The following is a 20,654-nucleotide window of genomic DNA, read 5'->3' as shown; positions in this document are numbered from 1 at the left end:
GTATTCATAGTAGATGGTGATGCTACGTTATGTATTTCTTAGTAGCTTTTTCAAAAAGAATTAAACTGGCTTTAAAAATGGAGAGCCAATGACAGCAACACTTTAATACAAACATTTTTATAATACAAGAAGCTGCATTCTACAGAGTGAGAGCATCTAGTTTATGATTATTTACAGTGACAGAAAGTGATGACACCAAAGCCTTTCCTGGCCCTGCAGAGAGACTTCCAAGCACAAACCTGTAGCCCAGTGGTTCTCAACCTGTGGGTCCCCAGGTGTTTACCAACAGTTGGGTTTACCAACTGTTAGGATTTCTGGGAGTTGAAGGCCAAAACATCTGGGCACCCACAGCTGAGAGCCACTGCTGTAGCCTTTTACTTTCAAAGAATGTGTCTGACTCCTGAACTATGGCTACATCCCAAAGACTGAATGAATTGAAGTACAGCAGTGACTAACATTAGTGAATTTGGGGGGTCTTTTTTCATAGAGTGGTGCCTATATTTCTCCTCCACATGAGCAGCTCCACATGAATTGTGAGCTGCATCTACCCCATTTTCCAACAACCCTGGACTTAGGTAGGCTGTGCCCATCATTTTTATAAGAGCTCTTCCTATTGTTTTCCATGACATCACTTTGGGTCCCAAAATATTTGTATAGAACAGGGGTCCCCAAACTTTTAAAGCAGAGGGCCGGTCCACAATCCTTGAGACTGTGGAGGGGCCGAATTATCATTTTAAAAAAAAACCGAATAAATTCCTATGCACATTGCACGTGTCTTATTTGTAGTGCAAAACAGCAACAATGAAAGAACAATACAATATTAAAAAAATAAAAACAATTGTAACCAACACAAACCTATCAGGATTTCAATGGGAAGTGTGGGCCTGCTTCTGGCCAATGAGATAGTCAAGTTAATTAGGATTGTTATTGTTGTGTTCCTTCAAGTCATTTCAGACTTTGGGCGAGCTTAAGTCTAAAATTATTTATTTATTCATTTACTACATTTATTTACTACATTTATATCCCGCCCTTCTCACCCCGAAGGGGACTCAGAGCAGCTGTATGTACATATAAGATATTATATTATTAGCATAGCACAATATTAGCATTAAATATTACTATATTGAACTATACCACTATACTGTAATATATGTAATATATAACATATAATTAATATTATTATATGGTATTATTATTAGTATTATATTGTATAGCATAATATTATTATCAATATTATATGTATATACAATATATTATACTATTTAAAATGATATAAAAATATTATATTATAAAACTGAGGGCGGGGGCCAGGTAAATGACCTTGGAGGGCCACATCCGGCCCCCGGGCCTTAGTTTGGGGACCCCTGGTATAGAATAACATTAAATGAAAGAATCATACCCCCAGAAGACTTTTGAGTTGTAATATTTGAACCATTTATTTCAGTGCTAGGTGTACCAAAGTACTTGTGAGATTAATGCAGCCTGTAGATAATATAATTCCTAATGTTGCTTTATATACCAAGCTATGTAATCCCTTCTCTTTATCTGTTACCTATACATAAGAAAATGGAATCTGCAGTAGGAGAAAAGTTGCCCATCTCTCCTCATATCTTATTATTTAGCTCTTCAGCAAGGAGTGTCATTTTGATCTCTTCTACCTAGTCTTTGCCAGCTAAGCAAGGTAGTCTCAGAATAATTTCATATGTACAGGACAGACCACATCCATTTCTTTTGAAAGTTATTCTTAAAGTATTCAGAACAGAAAGAACTTGAAAGTAAAACAAATGTGAGAATCCAAATGTGAAAAAACCCAAACCCACCCATTATTTCAAGCCTTTGAATTCACTCTTAAAATTATGAGCTTGAATCTATGTTAATGATGGACATATGGCTTTTTCCACAGATAGAATAATTATACTTGACTGCAGTCAAGTATACATGGGTCAACATTCTATTTTGGTTTGTTTTGGAAGACTTTTCGAAAATAATGAATACTGAAGAACTTGAGACTAAAAATCTGAACTTCAATGGTGTCAAGCCATTTTTTTAGGGGGGGGGGGATTTCCTGCTTGCAATCCTCTTTAGATTGAATATTTTCAGCCTAAGTAACTATGCCAATCTGCAGCTACTACTACTACCCAAAGCCAAAGCAGCAGTGCATCTCGGGGTTTGTGTGGATAGTTGGGCCAGTACTTTACCCAGTCTGTGGATAAGGAGGCTGAATCCCGAGGTCTAAGCTCAGCTGGTGCCAGCAAATGCCAGATAACAGTGTTCAGCTGTGTTCCTTCATGTTTCAGGAGTGAAACATCTATTGATATGTGTACGCAGTGACTTAACTTTAAATAAGTTTAGCTGTTGAAATAAGGTTAGCTATTGGCTGTTGATAATGCTATTTATATGTTATTGTCTTGTTGTAATTTCATTGATTTTATTGAGATACATTTTAATATATGTTTGGTTTTAATCTTTGTTGGATCTGGCTTGTCCCCATGTAAGCCATCATGAGTCCCTTTGGGGAGATGGAGGCGGGATATAAAAATAAAGTTATTATTATATTATTAGGAGGCTCCGGTGGCCAAGGGGATAAAAGCCTCGTGACTTGAAGGTTGGGTTGCTGACCTGAAAGCTGCCAGGTTCAAATCGCACCCGGGGAGAGCGTGGATGAGCTCCCTCTATCAGCTCCAGCTCCATGCGGGGACATGAGAGAAGCCTCCCACAAGGATGGTAAAAACATAAAAAAAAAACCCAACAACATCCAGGCGTCCCCTGGTCAACGTCCTTGCAGACGGCCAATTCTCTCACTCCAGAAGCAACTCTGGTTGCTCCTGACACACTATATATACATATATATATATATATATAACCCAGAGGTACCTGAAGGAGAAAAACGCCAATGACCCTATCTTCTGAACTTGCTGACGGGAAGGTTGGCAGTTCATATCTATGGGATGAGGTGAGCTCCCGCTGTTAGCCCCAGCTTCTGCCAGCCTAGCAGTTCAAAAACATGCAAATGTGAGTAGATCAATAGGTACAGGCTTGGCAGAAAGGTAAAATGGAGCACCATGCAGTCATGCCAGCCACATGACCCTCGAGGTGTCTACGGACAACACAGGCTCTTCGGCTTAGAAATGGAGATGAACACCACCCCTCAGAGGCAGAAGGGAAGCCTTTACCTTATCTATGTTGCATTGTTTCTAGGCGTTGAATGTTTGCCTTTGGGTTTGTGTATGCTGGAATCCACCCTGAGTCCCTTTGGGAAGATAGGGTGGAATACAAATAAATTATTATTATTATTATTATTATTATTATTATTATTATTATTATTACTATTTATCTCCAGGAAGTTTACACATGTGTACACACACATGTCCTCTACAGGGGTTCAGCTTGCAGAGAAGTGACCTGGTGCTTTCTCCAGGCCAGATCAGGCCTGCAAGCCAAACTTTTCTCCTTGTTCTCTGCTTCCCATCTTGATGCTTTGCTTTCATTTTCTAAAAACCAAACTAAACCAAAAACACTTCACTGCAAGCAACAATTCAGCGTTATACCATCCAAGTTATCAGCCCTACTTTATGTTGCAGTTTACATGTGCTTTCCTTCCTTTGTAATGACTCAAATGACAAGAAGTAAAAGGATATGATAATAAGCAATGCCATTTTGTATATAGAATGTTTAAGATATCATTAGAAATTGTGGAAGATGTACATTTTGTTAGAATTAATTTTAAAATGGCTGAAACAGAGAGGTTGTGCTTCACAGGGCTATTTTAAGACCAGACTCACATTGCTGAGTTTTGCCATAGACAGTTGCTATGAAGCACAACATGATCACTCTATAATTATTTTTTCCTTTCCCCAATAGCTGCACAAGAATAGTTTTCCTCCCTTGTGAATAGCTGCACTCAGATTTTCTGCTTATCATTATTTTCCAGGTTTCACTAGGAGTTGATACCACATATGGTCTGACTAAAAGACCAATGATAAGTCTTTTGTGGATAAATCTGCAGTTTGGCACCAGAATTGAGCTCAGGATGCTATGTTTGATTTTTGCCCCCTGGTATGGAGAAAGGGAAAGAGATTACCAAAACTTCCTCTTAGGATATGGAAATACATATCTTGAGGTACTGTAGTATTGCTAAGTAAGCAAACAGGCATAAATATCACGGCCTGCGCTGCCAATGAGTGGTCCATAATAAGAAAAACAGCATCATTTTTTTTCTTTAAAGAAATAAAGAAAAATACATCTTTTAAAGGTTTAGAGAGCCAGGGTACAATTCTCTATTTGGCCATAGTGAACTCAGACAAGGCACACACCCTTTGAAGCAATGGCAAACATCCATGGCAAACCTATGAAAAGTTCACCTTAGGTTGCTATGAGTCTGAAATGACCTGTAGACACACAATAACAATAGCAATACAGACGGAAATGCTATGAAGCAGAGCAATACCAGTGTAGAGTTGCTATAAAGGATTGAGCTGAGCGGGGAGCGGAGGAGAGGCTACTCCATCAGGCAGGGGGAAATCTTTTTAAAATATCCCAGCTCTGCCACCAATATAACGAAAGGAGCTGACACCAAATATAACGTACCCACTCTCCACTCTACTCACACTCACACACACGCACACATATGTGAGAGGCAAGGTTATACCGTTTGATTTTAGATTTTCTTTTAAAATGGTAGCTGCCACCAACCTAAAATGTCTTTAGGATCTTTGTTGTTAATTGTGTCTGAGGCAAGCTTCTCCCATTTCCTGCCCACGCTGTTTCCGCCCCTGGCTCCCAAACTGATGTTCACTATGAGGCTTTTCTGTGGTATTTTATTGTTATATTACTGGAACTTTTATTAAGGCTTCTTGATGGAAAATATACACTGTGGAGGCTCTTGAAAGTTGAAAATAGAATAAAAAATTATTTTCTTAAAAACAGGCAAATAATTACTTCAGAGAGGTTCATAAGCATAAACGGTTACAGATGTTCTTCAACTTAACTTAGTTGTATGTTTCAGATTACTTCACTTAGTTTCAAACAGTTCCAACCAACCAATCTATCTATTGGTCACAAAAAAACCTCGCTCTATTTGCTGACAATAGACACGAATTCCCCTGGGTTGTTAATTAACTCTAACCTAGAGTCCTTCTATTAACCAGCCCAGTAGTGAGACTCAATCCCTTGAGTTATCTCCTCCTCAAGAGATTCAACTGCCTGACCTACCCTGTCAGTTTCCACAGCTTTTAGTTCTCTCTCACACACACACCCCAAACTCCAAAACCGAACTGCTCTCTTCAAACCCTAAAACAGAACTCCCTGGAGCTCTTTTTTTCCCTCTGCTTTCTAAGGCTTGGCTCCTCCCCTCTGCTCTGGTTGGTCAATCCTAGGAGTCTCTCTCTAAGCTCCTCCCCCTTTCTAACCACACTCAAGATGGCTGCCTGGCATTCCTCAACAAAATGGAGGCTTGCCTCACTCACTGTTACCAAGACTTCATTCCAGGCCTAATAGGTAAGGTTCACTACAGTTGCCACTGAGATATAAGCAAATTTGGCAGTGAGATTTCTTCTCTGTAAAAGTCAGATCTTTTTAGGTAAGATGAAACTAATTTGATACATGTAGTGAAATTTCTCAGTCTTAAATGAAAGAACGATTTGCAGTGAAGGGCATTATGATGAATTTTCAGAATAGCAGAGTCTTGGCAGTGTCAAGTGGGAGAGAGATGAGCTGCATGGGAAAGACTTCACTTTGCATCCTAGCAGACCAGAGACATCAATATAGACATACTACTGGGGATTTCTTCCCCCATTCTTGCAAACAAGCTACTTAACCTTGCAAAACTAAAGCAGTGACTAAATTAAACAGATATCAACAGATATCAAGTGGAAAACTTATCATGCACAAAACTTATTTTTCCCAGACTTTGCAGGTGTATTCCTTCCATAAGAGACATGTAAGTCTAGTCTGATTTTGAATAATGAAAAAGTGTCATAGCTGATTTTCAATAATAGTCAATACAATATAAGGGCTTCCAATTTATAATTCAGAACTGAGTAGAATTAGGAAGTCTACAGCTTAGTCCAAATTCATTCAAGATGTTATCTGAATTGCCAAATTGGGTTCAAAGTCCAATCTGGAGGTCAGTGTAGCTCTTTAATTTAAATAGTAGACATAACATCTCACTGCATACAAAAGAAAATGTGATGAAAATCTGCATGAGAAAGTCTTATTCTCTTTCTAGAGATGCAGTTCTTCTCTTTTACTGCTGTATAATAAGACATCTTAAGCTTCAAACATGTAGTTAAGTTGGTTGAATTCATTCTTAAAAATCTAGCTAACGAATCCATACCCTCTTACAAGCAAGAATGGGAGGTTTCCAGAGCTTTTGCGGGAAAGGGGTCTTAGAGGGCCATTCGGGATGGGGAAAGTGCCAGGTCTCAACATGGACTTCAAGACATCAACAGAAGTGTACTACACCTTCATGCTATGAGACATGCATGGAGAGGATGCTAAAGTAGAACAGATTTTGAATTGATTTAGGGATATTTCATATTACTATTGTTCTGATAGATTCAGTCACTAAATAAAGCAAACCAGTCAATTTGGGCTCCACATTATGTACAATATGCCCTTTGTACCCATTGGGGTTTGGTTCCAGGAACACATACACTATAGACACCAAAAATCTGTGGATCCCGAAATACTTTTATATACAATGACATAGCAAAATATATTTTGGGAATATTTTTAAACCAGTGGATGGTTGCATCTACAGATTCAGAATCTATGGATATTGCGGTGGGGGTTGGTGGTGGTGGTATTGTATCTGTCAGTATATTTGGTTCCTTTGTTTCTGGTGAATTTCTGTGAATTTTTATCTCCTATCAAACTGACTCAGTCTATTGGGTTGATGTTATTACTTAACCTGTACAAAAGTCTAAGCAGAAATCACTATATTTTCCATAACTGCACACAAGGATATACTGCCAGCTTTCACTGAAACAAGCCTGTTAGATGCATATCAAAAATAACATTAATGAGCTGCGAATGCCAAAATTACAGGAACTTATGAAATTGGTTAAACATAAAATACCATTAAACTGTTTACTGAGGCTTCACAGATATACTGCAGCTAATGAGCATTTCTGCTATTTAAATAAGCCTAAATTGAACACACATTACATGGATACATAATTAGTCATGGCAGTCAAGCACACACTGTGTCACTTTTAAAGCTTTATTTGAGGAATCTTTTCCATTTGATTTGTTTTGTTAATTAAAATATTTTCTGGTTTTCCAATATATCTTAATATTGCTGGGAGGAGGGGTATTTTCCCCAAAGGGATCTAAAATTAGTTGATGCTTTCTCATTTGTGTATCATTGACAGAAATAGACAGTTTGAACTCTAGTGTCATCTTATGTAGTTTCTCCATTTCTTCTTGGTTATTTGGTAGTATTTGTGTGCTGTCATCCATTCTGAGTGATTTGCTCTGATTGCATTGCTGTTGTCTATATGCTGTGTTGGCATCCTTTCACATCCTATTTTTATCTACATTGCCATTGCAATGGAGTACAGGATGCCTATATGTTTAGCATCAAAGCCCGTTCTTCCATTCCTTCCCAGAATACTCTGATAGCACAGGACATGTGAGACTAAGCAAGAAAAACCATATGGACCCACCAGAACCTGTATTTAGGGTGGTTCACTGTAGTTCAATATACTTTAATTTTTTAAAAAATAAGATATGCTGCTAATCGTTCACAAAATCATACTATCATATACATTATTAGAATGTATATAAATTAGTATAAATTATATCTCATCTTTCTTCCCCAACTTTCACTTAATTCAATTAATAAGATTCTTTCAAATTTGTGAAACACTATTGAATTATATTAAAATAATGAAACTGAATTAAAAGCTTTTAAAATGCATTTCAAAATGTTAAACACCCATCAATTATAAGTTCTTTCTTCAACCTTTACTTATATAAAATGCTTTTTTCTTTCCCTTAATTATACAAAATAACATCTCCCCCCCCCCAAAAAAAAAAACCCCACACACCTCCCATTTATGATCTGAAAAATAGCAGTGGCCATTCATGTTCTTGTCAAAGCACAGACCTTCACCCTTTTTATTGTTTCAACTATTTTGCATTTATCTCTCCAGAAAGGTTATTTCTGGAACTAGTATGAAATAAAATCCAGCTCTGATTGGTCTTAATATGTGAAGTCTTTCAAATCTTTCAAGTCAGAGCATCATAGATATTTTTCTTGCAACAATCCTGAAATGAAAATATAGTAGATTTTTTAAAAAAAAACTGTCCCAAGCTTACCTACTCAGATAATGGATTTGAACTGCAGTCTTTTTGGCATAAATGTATATATGACATCTAGCATGGTGTACCGGTTTGAGCATTGGTCTGTGACTCCCTGCTCAGCCATGGAAACCTAAAAAACCCTGTGATAACTTTGCCTTAGGGTGGTTCCAGGCAGCCCTTTAACCAGGGGACAATCACATTTTAAAAAGCAGGGGACCAGAACACAAAAAACAACTCCTTAAAAGCCTTTTTAAAAAGGAAAATCTCATGCGGGAGCCATTTCCCCTAATCCAGAGTTCTCCTCGCTTGTACCAATGGCACGCCAAGAGAGTGAGGTGAGGTGCGATTTTCCTCCCTCCCTTCTCTTGGCGCATCATTGGTATAAGCCAGAACAACTCTGGAGAAGGAGAAATGCCGACCTGGTAACTTACTTTATTTTTAAAGGCTTGGGGGGGGGGGGTGAGGAGGGGGTTGGTGCCCTTGAGGTTTTTCAGCCTGGAAAACATGAGAGGGCTGTCTGGACTGCCCCCTTAGAAGTCCAGGACTTCTGAGGGGGCAGTCCAGACAGTGGCCATAGTGGGTTCGAACCACGCCTTTCAAGAAGGCATGGATCTAACCTGCTATCAAATTACCTTGGCACAAAGCAGTGTTTCCTGCTTTGTGCCGAATGCAGTCATGTTTGCCCGAGGCATCATCTGGACACCCCAGGTAATTATGTGGGAAGGCGTGTCTGGATGGGCCCTTAGTGTCACCATTAATGGCAAACAACACAAGTTTGAAGGTACATAACAATAACAGCTATAGAAAGCTTATTGTAAAGGGGGAATCTAGTGTGTGTGATTTTGGGGGTGAGGGGAATCTAGTGTGTTCTTCTCCCTCTTACGATAAAATGTAATATGCCTTGTATGGGCCCTTCCAGACAAGCCATATATCCCAGAATCTGATACCAGGTTTTCCATTTATCCCAGATTATCTGGCAGTGCGGACTCATATAATCAAGTTTAAAGCAAAAAACCTGGGACCAGATCCTGGTATATGGGGCCTGTCTGGAAGTGCCCTAAGTCACATTTGAAAGAAAGGCAAAAAAACAAAAACAAAAACAAAAAAAACAAACAAATTGTGAATAGTAAACTGACTAGACTTTTCCTGTTTAGTCATCCCATGAAGTGCTCATGCAGAAATCTGGAAAATGATCTGAATTCTTGGTATTTTAGCCTTAGAAATATTAAACTAATTCAGCAGCCTTGGACCTAGATCCAACTAGAAGATAAATCTAGTCTTAACACTTGGAAAATTGTTTCAGTGGACTTACTCAAATTCATGCTTTGTCTGTTTTATATGAGCCTCGGTAACGTTAACTCAAGAGTAACTTTAAGGGAGACTAATCGCTTCTGATCCTGAAACTGACACGGTACTTCCATGCTTAAAACTAGCTGCTAAAACATGCAAAACCGTGTCTTTTGCTGATATTTTTGTCTAAGTCATCAGTGTCTTATCTTAGTATCCAGGATTTCAAAATATTTTGTTCTTGGCATTATCAGTGCCAGCAGCTCTATGTGATATTCATATTAATTTAGCAAAATAGTGCTTTGTTGTCTGTATCAAAAATGAGATACAGAGCCTAATTATTACTTTTTGCAAATGTATTTTGAGATTACAAGAATCTAAATTATGTCTGTTCTTTCCTCACTTACTGTTACCCCTCACAATGAGTTCTTTTCCTGGGGTTTTCAATCACACCAGTAGCTATGATCTAAGGAAGTTATGCAAACACATAGTAAAACTCTACTCAAACATTGTTTGCTTGGAAGAAACGTGTATTTAATTGCCCCATTTTGCCGTAATATATCTAAACTGTGCTTGTCAACACTGGCCAGAAACCCCAAATCAGAACAGAAGTTGCTCCTGGACATCTAGATAATATTCAGGGTCTTTCAGCCCATAATCTGGGGTAAAGCTTGTTGACCTTGTTTAACCCCATGTTAGCAGAAGTTTGGGGATGTATCCCAGGTTTTTGGTGGATATCTGGGCCAGTTTTCATTAGAATTGGTCCACTGTCTACACAGGCCAGTGCAGTCATCCACTTTTCCCTGCACTTTGTGATGCAGGGAAAAGGGATGGAACTTACCCAGGCTGTTCTTTGCCACCATGGCAGCGGACCACAGAGCTCTGAAAAGCTCCTGGATATTGCTGGGAAACTTTGCTGCCATAAGAAAAGGTACCCACATGACCTGGGAAAAGGAAGAGGAATGGTGCAGTGACAAAGTATCTTATTGGACCCTCAGCTCACAATGGAGGCCCAGGTCTCTGCTGTGAGCAGATCTGCGTTTTTCCATCTACGTCAGGCTAGGCGACTGGCTCCCTACCTATCTAGGAATGACCTGGCTATGGTGATCCAGGCAATGGTCATCTCGAGACTCGACTACTGTAACGCCCTCTACATTGGCCTTTCTCTGTCAGTGATCCGGAAACTGAAGCTGGTGCAAAATGCGGCAGCTCGTCTTCTCGCCGGGGTGCCAGCAAGGTGGTGTAACACCCCAATTCTACAACAGCTGCACTGGCTACCGATTGAGTACTGGATTACTTTCAAGATACTGGTACTAACCTTTAAGGCCTTACATGGTTTGGGGCTGGCGTACCTGAGGGCCCGCTTATCCCCCTACCAACCCCAGAGATTACTTCGGTCCGAAGACCAAAATTTGCTTGAAGTCCCTAACATATGGACTTATCATTTGTCTTCTACTAGGCAGAGAGCCTTCTCGATTGTAGCCCCTCATTTATGGAATGCCTTGCCAGTTGAAACTCAAACTATCCGAGACCTACTTGCCTTTCGGAAAGCCTGCAAAACCTTGCTCTTCCGACAAGCTTTCGATGGGTGAAAAACTCGGGGCTATGTCTGTTTTTATTGTTGTTTTTATTGTTTTTATTGTTATTTTAAAGCTAAGTGTATTGTTTTAATCTATTTCTGTAAACCGCTCCGAGCCAAACTGGGAGTAGCGGTATACAAGTCTAATAAATAAATAAATACACAAATAAAAGGATTTCCCAATAAGGGTGACTGTCCATTGGAGCTGAACTGGGTCTTGACTGGGCAGTCTGGACTCCTGCTGCCATATTGGGGGGGGGGGGGGCATGTAAACAGCTCCTAGAATCTTGTACTGTTTAGGAGTAGAATTGCTCCAGTCTGGCCTCGGATTTTGGAGCTCATATAGATGAGCCCTTAAAGAGCCTTTTGTTTTTCTCTGCAGAATCAGTTGCTAGAAATACATCAACAAAACCCCATGGCTGTGTATATTGTTATGAATTAGTACTGTGACTAGAATAGGCTTGCTTACTTTTCCTGTTTCACATTCCTCCTAAAAGTTCATTTTGCATTGACTTGTTACATGAAACTCCCTCACATCACTTTCCTGACCCTCTGCTGCTAGAAAAATGAAAATAAAAACTAATTCAATTCTTTAACCCATTGATGTGAAAATAGATATTGGGAAATTATGAAAATCCAATTCCTTCCTATAATTATAGTTTTGCCTTTGCAGAGGGTTTCCCAAGGCAAAACACAGCTGCCTGTGCTCATCTCTTTAAAAAAAAAAAAAAAACATGCAGAACTCATCTTTGACACTGTTCTGTGACAACTGAGAAATACACTAGCAGGTTTCTCTTTTACATATATGACAGCACAGCTACATCAGTTTAATTGACCTTAGCAATCTGCATCTGTGTGTTCTATGTCCCCAAGCGATGTTACAAAAAAAAAAAACTTAGCAAGAGGGTGAGAACCTGGGTGCTATGATGCAGTAATACCTATAGACATCATTCATTTTGATATAAGGTACCAAGATGTGTGAAAGCAACCCCCCCCTCCGCCATTGCTTTCATCATAACGAAAAAATGCAAAGGACCTGGGATTTGAAAGACAAATATGTTATTCTGAATGTATAGCCATAAGAAAGCAAATGATATTATTTTGACATTAAGGTTATTATTTCCATAGGGAACAAATAAGTCTCATTGCCTATCTTTATATTTGAGTCTTATTGTTTACTGATTCTATTTCTTAGTTTTTAGTTTTTGGTCATTACAAATGAGCCACCCTTTCTCTAAGGAGGTGTGGGCGACATGGTTTTTCTCTCTACCCATCTCCACCTCTTTATCATTACTACTCCCTCTGAAATAAGTTGCCTTGAGAAATAATGGCTAGCCAACAAAAGTAGGGATATAAGAAAGATTGAAGATCTGAAGCCAGCCTCTCAGTCAGATCTAGCTCCCCCCCCCCCCCCCCCTATTAGTTAGACTGGTTATGTGAAACTCAATCAGCTTTGTTTCCATTGCATTTATTAGAAAGCCATCAGTATTCTTATCCTGTCTAAGATCTTGTCACATTACAAGATCTTCCCTTCAGGCATAGATATAAATTTTGGTACACACTGTTCTTAATGTACACATTTTGCACAGATTTAATCAAGGTAGGTTTTTATGTATTTTTTAGGAATGCTTTTGTACAGAACAGCATTCCATCATGTTATCCCCTTACCTGCAGTTTGAACTGCAACAGTCTGAATATAGGTTTAGCACCTCTTCTGTTATTTGTGAGAACTAAGGCGCAGTCTACATGATGTGTTGAAGAGAGTGATTGTTATGACAATTCACTTCATGCTAAAGTTGCTATAAAAAGATATAAATATTTTGGGGGTTTAAAGAGATGCACATTCTTCCCTACAAGTTTTATAATGGGTCATCTCAAATCCTGGGAGAAAGGCGAGACCTAATACAGAGGTTTCAAAGAACAAGTGTGCTGTTTTGTGTTCTCTATGCTTTTGAAAGAATTATGTCTCATTTCGGATATACAATATCCGTCATGTGTGTATTGAACTCAAAGCAATGTAATATTTTGCCACAACCTAATTGAGATCAAAGAGTGTCTTCCCAACCTTGATTTTGGGAAATTACTTTTTAAAATTAATTTATTTCACCCATTTTCCACAAGTTCATTTTTAACTCTTTGCTCTTAAAAGCAACCAGGATAATTAATTGTAGGTGTTAAAAAACCGACGCTAGCTTGTGATACAAAACACACTGTCCCTATGTTCACCTCAGTGTGACATCCACAACTGACCAAGAGGTAGCAAAATGGGGCTCAGCAGAAACCAACACTAGAAACTGTGATATCCCTTTTACAGCATTACTTCCAGGTTCTGACTCTGGGTCATTGTCCCAAATGTCATCACCATAAACTGGAAGCTGGAACCAGAACTGCAGGACTATTTTTTCCATGAGTCCTATTTTGATATTCAAAATATTATATTCCTAGTGCCAACTGTAGCAATACTATAAGTCTCAAACAGTTTCTCCCAACCCCCATGGTATCCAAATCCTGATTCACCCTTCATTTCTTGATAATTAGAATTTTGTACAGGATGGCTTTATGACACCTTTTCCCAAGCAACTGCAGTACTGATTTTGCAGTAGATTGGAAGCTTGGGAAATGTCATCTGGGCCATTGAATGTGTTATGATTTTTGCTCCTCTAGTAAACTATTTTTTTGTGCTTCCAATGCCTTCATGCTCCTAAATTAGTGATCAAGGCAGCAAAGAAGAAGGAAAGGGTTGCATAATGCCTGTGACCATTGTTGTAGTGGTTAACAAGTAAGATCTGAGGGATGAAAATGATATTATTTTTGATGAAACATTATAAGGAAGGATCAAACTCAATTTGACTTCACAGGTCAAGAAAATGCTTATTATTCTCACCTCTCTTTCCTCTTTTAAACAAGACTCAGGTCCATTTAGTACTGTCACTAAATAGAATCCATTTATGTTTCAAAGTGGAGGGACACGGCTTCCTTCCTAGGATTTAAACTCATGAAGATCAGTCCAGTAGTTTCATGGAAGCCAGCGTTACTCTTTCTCCCCTCAGTTACCTGAAGGTGCAATCTTAGGATGCATTTACACTATAGCAGTGCCTCACCAAACTCCAAATCCCACATCCCACAACTCTCATAGCATTGACCCATGGTAGTTATAGTGGTGCCAAATTGCATTAATTCTACAATGTATACACCCTAAGTGGTAATTGCCCCCTTATTAATTTACCTGGGACACAGGATGACTCACAGTATGAAATTCAAACAAAATACAATTAAAAGAATATATAGTACAAAAGTATTTTAAAAATAAATACACCATCTTAGAAAAATACTTAATTATCTAAAACTCTGGAAATGCAGCTCAGTCCTGCTGCAAGTGCCTAGCAATACACATTGCTTCAAGTGCTGTTTCAGTAACCAGCTGCTACTCTGTCTTCTGCTTTATCCTAATTTTCACCCACCACATGCTTCTTGTTTTTCAATACAGTAAAAGAAGCTCTGTCTCCTCTCAAGTTTAACAAATGGGGTCTTCCTGAAGTTGATCTGGAGACCATGCAAACAAGCGAGCCGTGGATTTTTGCAGGAGGTGACATTAGTGGACTTGCCAACACAACAGTAGAATCAGTGAATGATGGAAAACAAGCTTCCTGGTACATGCACAAATACATACAGGTTAGTTTTTCAAAATACTTTCTTCTCACTTCACCTTGATTTACTTCACTTGCCTGGATAATACTCCTTTCTATGCTCAATTTGAATAACCTGTCTATAATCAAAGAATAGTGCAAATGCAAAGGGACCCTTTGTTCAGAAAATTGAGGAAGCCCTTACAGCAGAGTATTTAGGGTTTTAAGGGCCAGAGAAAGACAATTTAAAACTACAGGGGGATGAACTTATTGCTCGGTTACAGGTAAGTGCTGTGTGTCTGTATATTTGGTGGTTTGAATATGGGTTTTTTTCTGTAGACCAATAAAAACAACTTTTACTCATAAATTCTAATTTCTACCCAAAGGGGACACAACTTAATGCATAATGCACTGCATAATACACCTCGGATAGGTAATTGGAAGAAAATACCTAATAAATATTAAAAACAGAGGACAGCACTGAACAGCATGGAATGTTTGTTATTTTTTTAAAAAGAATACTTTTAACATTTGTCACCGGAGGCAGTATTTTGTGGGGGCTGTGACCATACCAGCCCTTTCTAAAATATAAATGGGAAAACAAGGGCACCAGAGCAAAGAAAACATGCTATCTGTAGATAAAAGAAGCAGTCAGACAAGTGACCCCAGGAATAACACAAGAGGGTTCTTCCAGATGGACCCTCTTGTATAAATGTAATACAAATAAAAAATGTATAAGGAACATGCTCATGTAGGTGAAGGAACAATTCCTTGGCTGGCGCTGAGAGGCTTGTATGACTTGCTCTGTGCATGTTTTGCTACCTTGAATAATACATCCTGTGGTGATGAACAAGTCATAAGTCTGTCTGTGAAAGGTTATCATAAAAAGAAGGTCATTGATACGAAAAGAAGGAAGGAAGGTTGGGTAATCTTATTTTCTCTACTATCTGAGTGGAAAAGGCACAAGACAGACAAGGATATTAGGGTATTGTGAGCATGATATTAATGATTGGAAGAGAAAAGCATGCTTTCATTTTCCTCCACTTGGTACAGGTTTGAAAAGTGGTATTAAAATCATATTAACTGTTTTAAATGAAAAACAATGATATTTAACCCCAGAAATGACTCAACCATAGCTCTACCTGTAGCAAATGGTTTATGAAAAACTGGCAAGAAGAAAACCTGGAAAAGATCCATATTAAACCCCATTTGAAGTTTGCAAAAGGTGCTTTTGGAGGCACAGCAATCTTGTAGCAAAAGGTTCTTTGGTCTGATATAGCCAAAAACCTAATTCTTGGTTCTGTCATAAGATGTTATATATGGTACAAAGCCAGGCACACTCATTCACTGAGAACATCATTCCCATGGCAAAGCATGTTGATAAGTAGCAGCATCATGTGGAACTGCTTTTCACTGGCAGAACTGGGAAATTGGTCAGGACTGAAGGCAAGATGGATCTGACCTATTTCAGACTACAAGGGACCAAGGAATGAGGCAGAAATTAACCTTTAGGATTTTGAGATCCTAAAACAGTGGTTCTCAACCTGTGGGCCGTGAGAACAAAAACCTGGTCCATGAACCTTCTTCCTCGTTATTTATTGATTTTATTGATTTATTTTATTTCCACTCCTTTCCACAGAGCTGACCATTACATTGGATAGACCACATCAGCTCTAGATTATTAAATATGGTTTTCTATGGGCGAGCGGATGACAACTACTGGAAAGCATATGTTCTGTTTCAGAAACTAGAGCTGATGTGGTCTACCTAATGCAATTTTCTGAAGCAGCACCCCAAATAACCAAACCGAATCTAAAGTTGACCAAAAACTGATTTGTAACCCTTTTGGTACTAATGTTGGAGAGTGGTCCCTGATCAAAGTGGGCCCTGTTCAAAAAAAGGTTGGGAACCACTGTCCTAAAAGCACACTCAGAATAATGGCGGAATATTATTTTAAAAAGGAATCTGCATTGTAGAATGTCTCTTTCAAAGCTCAGGCATCAATCCAGTTGGGAATTTGTTCAAGTTCTGAAAATGGTTGTTCAGCAACAGTCTCCATCTAACCTGATAAACCAGGAATGATTTTCTCAACAAAAATGAGCCAAAAATATGTGATCAAAATGTGTAAAGCTTCTAGAGTTTTCCTAAGAAGATTCACAGTTGTGATGACTGGCAATGGTATTTGTACCCAGTAATGGTTTGGGGGTCAATACATTGAGCCAAATCACTACCCAGATTAGCACATATGTAAAGAATAGGTAGTAATGCCTATGAAGGGTTTGTATTGTCACTTACTTTGGAAACATATGGCCTTTTTCTCCTTATCCCCAGCAAGCTTTTGTCATAGAGGGAATGGTAATTTATTCCACTCTCAATGTTAGGAAATGTTGGTCTCCCAATGTTAAAGAAAAAGTTGTGATTTATTGTAATGGAACAATTATTTTTCAAATATTGACTTATTTGGCATCAAAATATAGCCATGTTGCTTACTTCTCCTACATCATTAAAAACAGGTGGTGAGAAATCCCATTTGTATTTGGTCAAGGTACAAAGAAGGAACTGAATCTGAGGTTACAGTGCCAAGAAGCTGGCAATTCAGTTTTGTTTAAATGTTCTGGATGCTGCTGCCTTGGTTATAACTCTTAGGATAACTTACAGGGTGGAGATCATGAGCATAGATAAGACCAGATAATTGATAAAATGAAGACAGCAGCATATTCTTGTGGAACCTGGGCACTGGGCATTTGTGACTAGGAACTAGGCGTTGTTGAAAAAAAACTGAAACAACCAAATTTTCAGGTCCCTACGAAAGGTGGATAACATTAGGGCTTTTCTAATTTACCATGGGAGGGATTTTCAAAGTTGGGAGGCCACCACTGAGAAGGCCTCCTCTGTCATCCCCACAACCGCGCTTGTGATGGTGGCAAGAGGAGAGCCTCCCTGACAGATCTTAGAGCCTGTGCTGGTTCATAAGAGGAGATGTGGTTTTGAAGATAAGCAGGACCCAAACCATTTAAGGCTTTATAGGTCATAACCTGCACTTTGAATTGAGACCGGAAACTTATTGGCAGCCAATGCAGCTGCTTTAATAGGGGTGTTGTGTGCTCCCTATAATTAGCTCCAGTTAGAAGTCTGGCTGCCGATCTTTTTACCAGTTGCAATTTCCAGGCCATCTTCAAAGGCAGACCCACATAGAGTGCATTACAGTAATATAATCTGGATGTAACTAAGGCATGGGCCACCGTGGCCAAGTCAGTCTCTCTAGGTATCACAGCTGATGCACAGGTTTTAACTGTGCGAAAGCCTCCCAGCCACTTCCGACACCTGAGCATCAAGCATCAGCGCTGGATCCAGGAGGATCCTAAGACTACCAACCTGTGTCCTCAGATAGAGTGTATCCTCATCAAGCACAGGTTGCCACCATATACCCCAATTGGCCTCGTGACAGGAGGACCCCTGTCTTGTTTGGTTTAAGCTTCAGTTTGTTAGTCCTCATCCAGTCACAGCTGTCAGGTGCTGATTCAGGATCCAGGAAGCTTCTTTTGAATTTTCGGACCATCTTCAAAGGCAGCCCCACATAGAGTGCATTACAGTGATCCAATCTGGATATAACTAAGGCATACTGTTATGTTCATAGAAGAATATGCTTTGACATTTAGGGGTTCTTTTCAGTGTGTGAGGGGTAGAAGGGTCAAAGATTATTCGAAATTATAAAAAATAAAATGCCAATTTAACAAAGCATATTTCAATTGGTTTTCAACTGATTTTTTTTAAACTATTAAACACAAACACACACATAACCACAAGCAATTGTTTATAGTATAAAACCATATAAGGATTACTGCCAATAAACCACAAACTAGTTTACCTGTCTTGCATAATAAAATTACAAGACTAACAGCAACACACGTGGAGCTAAACAAGGCTTGGCTTCCAAATTCCCACCTGAAGGTATTGTTTGCTTTTTCTAGTGCAAAATGTTTTTTATTTGACAACCTATATAACATGTGTAAACTTCTACTTAGCATGATTTTTACTGTTCTTTAAACATAATGAGTTTTTACTAAAATTAAGCAAGGCCCTTTCTATGCTGCCATATGAAATCCACATTATCTGCTTCGAATTGCATTATATGGCAGTGTAAACTCAGATAGTCCGGTTCAAAGCAGATAATGTGGATTTTCTGCCATGATCATCTGGATTATATGGCAGTGTAGAAGAAACCTATGTTAAATAAATGTTTTGGTAGAAGCATCAGCATTGAAGCTGTGGCGTACTGCTTGATATTTCTTTACAGATATTGTGGAGGAGGGGAAATAAACCTTCCATATTATTTGTAGTATTGCAGTCTCTCCTGACATAAAAAAAACCCCTGAAAAAACAGGTGGGATGGGAACCATCACAGTTTCCCATTCTGTTTCATTGCCCAACCATCAGATATGGTTTTAACCTGGATCACTGGCTCTTGTTGTATCCTTTGGGGTTTGGGGCAGAACAATTTTATCCCATTGAAAAAAGTGGTCTTAAAGGGATGTCAGTCTTTTTTAATGTAAAGGGCTTTGGGCGAGGCAAGGGACCTCTTGGTTTTCTCATATTATTGTTTCTCCTAATTAAAAAAGAAAGGTAATACTGATCTTGTGATGAATGTATTGCCTGCCCTTAAATTTCCATGTGTGAGTGTGAGGGCCCTTCCACACAGCCATATAACCCAGAATATCAAGGCAGATAATCCACAATATCTCTTTGAATTAGATTATCTGAATCCACACTGCCATATAATCCAGTTCAATGTGGATTTTATACAGCTGCATAGAAGGGGCTTTAGTGTGGTGGTGAGGCAGAACCCAAAAGGGGATTGCTGACAATATAAGAGGGGCGATTCTCTATTCTTAAAGGGACGGTCACCAATGCTTTCCCCTGTCAATGTGATGCAGTTGTACGTCTTTAGTTGTAAATAGGCATTGAAAAATGCAGTTTGCTTGCAGTGGGAAGAAAATTGTGAAAATTACTTATTCACTTCCTTTGAGAAGAAAATTAATGAAAAATCACAGCCCTGCCATCTTCCTTCTCTCTTCTATTTGATGGTGCCAAGGAAATGTTACAATGGCTGCTGCCATAATCTAGCAGCAAGCTTCATGACTTCTTTAAAAAGCACTCCTGAGCAAATAATATTGCAATACTTCATTGAAAAGATACCAGTGGCCAATCTATTGTAAGGCTGCAGTTGGCAGGCCTAATGAAGCTGACCACAGGCAGTCACAGACATGACATCCAGCTAGCCTGCAGAGACAGAATTGGACAGACGATTTTCATGCCATGCACCTGCTTGTTGAGGATGTATACAATTCCCAAATGGGTAGATCAGTGGTTCTCAACCTGTGGGTCCCCAGATGTTTTGGCCTTCAACACTCAGACATCCTAACAGCTGGTAAACTAGCTGGGATTTCTGGGAGTTGTAGGCCAAAATACCTGAAGACCCACAGGTTGAGAACCACTGTGGTAGATTGTTTAACTAAATTCCTGAACACAAGTAGCCCCCAGTCTACAGAACGTGTGGACTGGCTACGTTCAGCTTTGGTTTACTTGCCTTCATCAGCTAATAATAACATCTAGGCATCGCCTGCAACTCCAAATGTCATCACCTACAATTGAAACATTTCATTCAGCTTAGTAGTTATGGGATAGCAATAACTCTTCAGTGTTACTCTCTGAGACTGGCACAATAGTGTTGCATTTGAACTGAATGTATCATATATCTTTAAAAATATATCCTAATACAAGATTCTGACCAATATCTCCCTAACTTCATCCCACTGATTTTGTAGGAGGGACTGTTTCAAAACATAGTCAGTCAG

At 39.0% G+C, this 20,654-nt stretch overlaps 1 protein-coding gene across 4 annotated transcripts in view; it reads left to right on the top strand.

Annotated features, from left to right (window-relative positions):
• dpyd (dihydropyrimidine dehydrogenase) overlaps positions 1–20,654 on the top strand; it is a 668,284-nt gene that overhangs the window by 322,437 nt on the left and 325,193 nt on the right. For all 4 annotated transcript variants that reach the window (XM_062977979.1, XM_008109224.3, XM_003220086.4 and 1 more), the window contains one exon: positions 14,661–14,845. In XM_062977979.1, the coding sequence (XP_062834049.1) occupies positions 14,661–14,845 (185 nt within the window). The remainder of the gene's footprint in view (positions 1–14,660; positions 14,846–20,654) is intronic.

This window comes from Anolis carolinensis, chromosome 4 (assembly GCF_035594765.1).
Source record: "Anolis carolinensis isolate JA03-04 chromosome 4, rAnoCar3.1.pri, whole genome shotgun sequence".
Taxonomy (NCBI): domain Eukaryota; kingdom Metazoa; phylum Chordata; class Lepidosauria; order Squamata; family Dactyloidae; genus Anolis; species Anolis carolinensis.
This window is presented reverse-complemented; position numbering and strand designations above follow the sequence as displayed.